The sequence below is a fragment of the Bidens hawaiensis genome, unplaced genomic scaffold, assembly GCF_021521415.1.
Source record: "Bidens hawaiensis isolate Kalapana, Puna unplaced genomic scaffold, B.hawaiensis_p1.1 tig00419396_1, whole genome shotgun sequence".
In the NCBI taxonomy this organism is placed as follows: Eukaryota; Viridiplantae; Streptophyta; class Magnoliopsida; order Asterales; family Asteraceae; genus Bidens; species Bidens hawaiensis.
This window is the reverse complement of record NW_027504847.1, coordinates 387,081-393,313: the sequence shown is the minus strand read 5'-3', so window position 1 is coordinate 393,313 and position 6,233 is coordinate 387,081. Positions and strand designations below refer to the sequence as shown.

Below are 6,233 nucleotides of genomic sequence, written 5' to 3'. Positions count from 1 at the left end.
GCATAGCCTAATACTAAGAGCATTCCTAACAACATCTCTATCTCCATCTTTATAATTAAACTAAAAAATATATTTTTTCTTTTATTTTCAATTAAATAATACTTTTTAACTTTTATCATTACATTTGCTCTATCCTTCACTCACAACCACTCTTAATAAACGTCAAAAAATTATGAAGGGTGAACAGTGTTTTTCAAATATACTCATCAATAAAAAATTTTCTATCTTATCTACTCACAAAACACTTGATAATAAACTCACTCACAATAATATAGAATACCTGCTTGTTGAGGATGCTCTAATATAATGACGTCTTAAAACTAGTTCATTAATTACCCGATACATTGACAAAACTTGGGGGGTAAGTAATGAGTTACAACACTCTTAAAGGGCCATAACTGCTACTTTTATCTAACTATAAAGGTCCTGTGTTTGCAAATCAGATCGAGAAAAGCAATCACACCTCACTGCAATACTCAACTCTACTGCAATCCGTTAGGGTTTCAATTTCTTTCAGTTACACACAGTTACTTAATTATACTTTAATTAATTTAACTAATCAACAACAGATCTCTCAATACATTATTAACCTAACTAATTGATACATGAGGCTCTTACAATTAGCATTCATTATCGCTTTAGCGTCTGGATTTGCCGCCATTTTCATCTACATCACTGGCGTTTCCGATCTAAGTAAGTTTCGTGTTCATTCGTATTAGTTTAATCTCTAATTGTTGATAATTAGTAGCTTAATTTGGTGTTGTGGTTGTTACTGGTGAACAGACACGACGTTAAATGTTTCGGATGAAGAGATCGAAGCGGTGCTGTCGTTGCGAAGTGGATTCCAGAAGTGTGTGGTGAGTTTCTGTATAGTTTTTTTTAGGAAAATTAGATTTTAATAATCTAAATTATAGTTTGACCAATGACAGTAAGCATAATCATCATAGATTAGGGCTGATCACAGTTCGGTTTGGTTATTAGGTGAAACCAAAACCGAAGCCAAAGTCATCAGTTTTTTGAATATACAATCCTTCGGTTTTCGGTTATTTTCGGTTTCAGTTTGTCGGTTTTTTTATTATGCTTAGACATTGCCAAAAAAATTTAAAAATGAAAAGGATGATTTTAGCTTGTAAGAGCGTATTAGAGTACGGTGAGTACCACATATATATTGAATTCAAAAAACAAGAATAGGCTCGTGTTATGTACAACCATGCGAATACAAAGTGCTAGAGTAGTAGAGTTTAAAATTCAACAAATTCAACAAATTTCTTAATCAAAAAACACTAAAAGTTTAGTCCCTATCTTAATTCATCATCTTGTTCATCTTCAAAGTTTAGTCTCAGTCTTCATCATATGCATAATCTTCATCACCATCAATATGTTCGGTTCGGTTCTTTTCGGTTTTTAAAAATGGAAAACCAAACCGAAACTGAAAATTTGTTTTTTCTAAAGAAACAAAAAAATAACCATCGATTAATGCTTCGTTTCTGTTAATATGGTTTCGGTTCTGTTAATTCGGCTTTCTGCTCACCCCTATCATAGATTATACTCTCAATTTACATTTCATTTGTACTCGATTTCGCTTGTGTGTTTCTCGGCTGTGTTCAAAATCATCATTGTGAGAGGAATGGAGTGAAAATCAAGTGTAAAGTTATGATAATTATTCTAGTGAAATTGCTCTTGGCATCAAAAGTGAAAGTTACGATTGTCATTAGTCAAAGTTAGGGCTGTGAATTTCCTTGTTTGGGTTTGATTTAAACAGGTTTGGGTTTGAAAACATACTGTTTATAAAAGTTAGGGCTGTGAATTTTCGACTCAATATGAAAACCTGACACAAACCTAACACGAAGTTCGCGGGTTGGGTTTGGTATAAATGGGTTCGTGTCAGTTTCGGGTTGAGCCCGTGAACCTGTTTAGCTAAACGGGGTTCGGTCAACCCGGTGGGTTTGTGGGTTGATCTGTTTAACCTATTTATTTCTTGTAATGTTTTTGAAATTTGTTATATGTAATAAATTAAATTAGTTGGGTATCTTATGCCAAATTTAAATAAAGTGAAAATTAATATAAAATATATTTTATAATTAAAATTTAAGTGCTTTATATAAATCTGTATTTTTTTGTTGTAAGTTGTAAAATGTAAATTTGAAATATTAATATGTGAAAATAATATAATAAATAAATGATCATTTGGGTCAAACGGGCCGTGTTTGGGTTCACGACATCTTTCACCATTTTCGGAATTGGGTTGCGTTTGGGTTCGTGTTTGTTTGGACCCGCCAACACGACCCATTTAACATCCCTAATAAAAAGTTAGTTATCTTGTAATGTCTTCAAGGCATGAAGACTGATAAATAGAGGTGATCAGCTATATGCTCTGATTAATTTAGCAGTAAATGTTTGATTTATTAATTGAAGAAATAGAACAATTTGAAACTTATAGAATATGTGCTAAAGTAATTTCAGAGTTTTGATGCTTTAAATGCTGCAAATAAATAGAATTGAGTGTAAAGCCCTAGTTCTAAAGGATAAAAAGGACTGTCAGAAGGTTATGTAGTAACACTGTTATAAGTGTGTTCTTATTTTTGTGATTTATTGAGCTTGCATTGTTCAAATTGGTTCAGGCGGCAAATGGATTAGGGCTGCAAGCTATCAGCAGCAGAGACTACTGCAAAGTTACACTACAATTTCCCAGTGACACCGTTCCTATGTGGGTAGGTTTTCTCAAACTCAGGATTCTTGTTAACATAATCTGGTTAAACAAAGGGCTATATGTCTATAATTAGTTTTTTCCTCTTCATGTTTATCTTCTACTTGTATTTTTTTAATATAGTATCTTAACTGACTGGTTGTAACAGAAAGACCCCAAAACTGGAAATGTGGAGGGCTTATCTTTCGAGTTTAATCTGTGTGAAGCAGTTGCCACATGGGAGCAGGTTAGTCTCTGATGTGTAGTTAGTTTTAATGTGTTTATAATGTGAAATTTAAAGTCTTCCCTTAGCAAGTTGTATAATAATAAAAATCACACGTGGTGCCACCTCATGCACTACAAGAAAAACTTAATACATGATGTCGATTCGTCTGCTTTGAAATATGTCACAAATTGCCAATTTACTTTGTAGAATGACACTTTTAAGTGATACTTAACTTATCTAACATATATGGAAGCTTTTTATGGCAAACTGCACAAAGATACTTGAAAGTTTATTTTTGGTATTAAGCAAATATCAAGGTGCAGTAGTTGAATAATTGATGGGGACTTTAAATGGGAACTGATATTCAAGCTGTTTAATTTTGTATTTTTTTTTTATTATTGTTTGATTACTCATACGTTGAGTCGTCCAGGTTCGGAACAGTACCACCATTCTCACAAAGGAGTTCATTGATGCTTTACCTAATGGATGGACAGATTATGCATGGAGAAGGATTAATAAAGGAATACTTCTGTAAGTTTACTGTCCGTTTATGCATGGATTTGACTATTTGAGTAGTTTTAATGTTCCACCTTAAGCGGATTTGACTGTCTGAGTAATTTTGATGCATGGATTTGACTATTTGAGTAGTTAAGCCATATCCGCCTTAGTTCAGGAAAAAGAATCCAAATTGCCAATATTTCTAGTTAAATCTCTATAAATGTCCAGTTTATTTTCATTTCGCAAAATAGTCTTTCATAGCTAATTACCAGTCTGATTCGGTGCATTTCTGCTGCAGTAACAACTGTGCAAATAAAACACTCTGCATGGAGAAACTATCTTTGGTACTACCTGAAACACCACCATATGTCCCCCGTCAATATGGTCGATGCGCAGTAATTGGTAACTCTGGAGATCTGTTAAAAACAAAGTTCGGGAAAGAGATTGATGGTTATGATGCTGTTCTCAGGGAAAACGGTGCACCAATCAATGTATGTATCAGTTACATTTGAATTTTAGCGTATAGTTTTTTTGGTGAAAACAAATGTTCTTCAACATGGTTTATTAATACAAATTTCAGCATATGGTTAAACTTATTAACCCAATGCTTTCCTCCTGTTGCTATGCAGAATTACACAGAGCATGTGGGTACAAAAAGTACATTTCGGCTACTTAATAGGGGTTCTGCCAAAGCTTTGGATAAAGTCGCCGAGTTATATGGTATTCTTTTTTAGTAATTCTACATGTAAAATTTCATATATTTTTACTGGAAGCATACTAAAGGTTTTGCATTTAACAGAAACTGGGAAAGAAGTACTGCTTGTAAAAACTACAATTCATGACATCATGAACAAAATGATTCGGGTGAGTACATTCTTTACACTGCACCCTACTTAGATGTATCAATTTTAAGTTTATAGACTATAGTAGATGATAGTTTTGTTGTATCTTTTATGTGGCACATGATAATTACTTAAGTTTTATGAGGGTTAGTTATTACAACTGTAAATGAACTGCTGCATGTGTTACAAATATTAATGAATGTCATGTACACTGTTAATGTTATAATGAGAATGTGGAGTCCATATATCTTTTCGATGTTTTAACTCTCCTTGAACTTTTAAATTTGATTACCAAGATTTTGTACATGCTATTTTTGTCCAATATACCCTTCCGTCTCCCTGATTTTCAAGCTCTAAATTTTGTATTGTAGGAAGTTCCAATTCTCAATCCCGTATATCTCATGTTAGGTGCATCTTTCGGTTCAGCTGCAAAGGGAACTGGGCTCAAGGCTCTTGAATTTGCTCTGTCAGTATGTGATACTGTTGACATGTATGGATTTACTGTGGATCCAGGATATAAAGAATGGTATACAATCTTATATAAACTTCTCCTTTTATTATTGGTTACCAATGCACATATACGAAATAGATGATGTGGCATGCCATATCACTTGCATCAGGTTTTAGTCAACAACCAGCCAGCTTTGCTTATTTTAATCAATGAAGTCTCTAAAGTCTATTTGTCTTGTTGAAACATAGATAAACTAGCTCCGTAATTTGTCGTTTTGGAAACAGTGTTAGAAGTTATGTAAAATGTCTAATGAGTTATCATGGAAATGTTGTTTTCAGGACAAGATATTTCTCCGAGTCTCGACAAGGCCACACCCCATTGCAGGGTCGGGCTTACTACCAGATGATGGAGTGTTTAGGAGTAAGTTCATTATATACTCCTTGTTCAAGATTATTATATTATAGATTACTTTTAGGAGATAAATTCTTCCCTTTCACTAAGAAAAAAAAATATTATATATCCAGCATCATGTTTCTGCCTTTTTAGTAATACTATTGTTGTTTCCTGATAAAACGTTCTCACTCTCGCCACACTAATTTATTGTTTATTTGTTCAAATTGCATACATAAGCTTATTAAAATTCATTCGCCAATGCGAGCTGACCCAAACCGTGTTGTCAAATGGGTGCCAAGCCAAAGTACAATCACCGCTGCTAGACTCGCGTCAGAGAAAATGCTGAGGTATTTCCGTATTTACCATTTACATCTTGTTATCTTTAGAACAATGATCTTAATCTTCGAATAAAACGGTTTATTACTGTACCAGGTGGGTTGCAGCCGGGTCCGATGACCCACTTGCATCTTGTTCCATCATCAAGAAGAAACTCCACAAAAGCCAATTTTCATCCCTGAGAAAAGCTGCTATTGATCATCAAAAATATGTGAAAGAGACCACAATGTACCCTTTGGAACATAGCGTTGGACACAGTCAACTCTGCACCGTGTCCAATAGCTGACCCGACGTTTATTGTCACCTCCATATACACAAACTGCAACCACTGCTGCTCAAGATTATCAGCATGTTACCAAATACCCGTTCTTCACCACCTGTAAGTTTCTCTATATTATCATTAGTTCATAACCTTCATTCACTCCTTTTAATTCATACTTATATGTTAATTACACAACCGGATCATTGGATTTTGTTTAGGTTGGCGTTTCTGATCATGCGCAGAGCAGATTCGGCTTCATTGAACAGTTGTAAAATATGTTGATTATTAATATTAATGGTCTTTTTGTATGGGATCAAAGAATCAATAGGCTCTAGCATCGATTGTTTTGTAACATCATTTTTATCTTTTTGTCCGGCCATAGGTTTATGTTTGATTTAGTTACCGAACGTGTTTTGTCCCGTGACATTATGAATAGTTGCTACACATCTGCGTTCTTAACCGTTATTAGTCAGAGTCGAATTGGATATTGAGGATGTGTTGGCTCCTTGTCATCCACTTATCTTTGAACTCCTATGGTT

At 34.1% G+C, this 6,233-nt stretch overlaps 1 protein-coding gene across 2 annotated transcripts; it reads left to right on the top strand.

Moving 5' to 3' along the window:
- Window positions 1-552: 552 nt before the first annotated feature.
- LOC143608533 (sialyltransferase-like protein 2) lies at window positions 553-6,028 on the top strand. 2 transcript variants are annotated; one of them, XR_013149279.1, is made up of 13 exons: window positions 553-693; window positions 784-857; window positions 2,622-2,711; window positions 2,856-2,933; window positions 3,343-3,443; window positions 3,709-3,901; window positions 4,040-4,130; window positions 4,210-4,274; window positions 4,624-4,778; window positions 5,042-5,123; window positions 5,334-5,443; window positions 5,529-5,811; window positions 5,913-6,012. XR_013149279.1 is itself a non-coding variant. In XM_077083546.1 (12 exons), exons 1-12 carry the CDS (start codon window positions 606-608, stop codon window positions 5,716-5,718), a joined length of 1,317 nt encoding a protein of 438 aa, XP_076939661.1. In that variant the 5' UTR covers window positions 553-605; the 3' UTR covers window positions 5,719-6,028. The 2 variants fall into 2 exon arrangements, 1 of the variants encoding a protein (XP_076939661.1); XM_077083546.1 differs by having other exon boundaries at window positions 5,529-6,028.
- The last annotated feature ends 205 nt before the right edge of the window (window positions 6,029-6,233 follow it).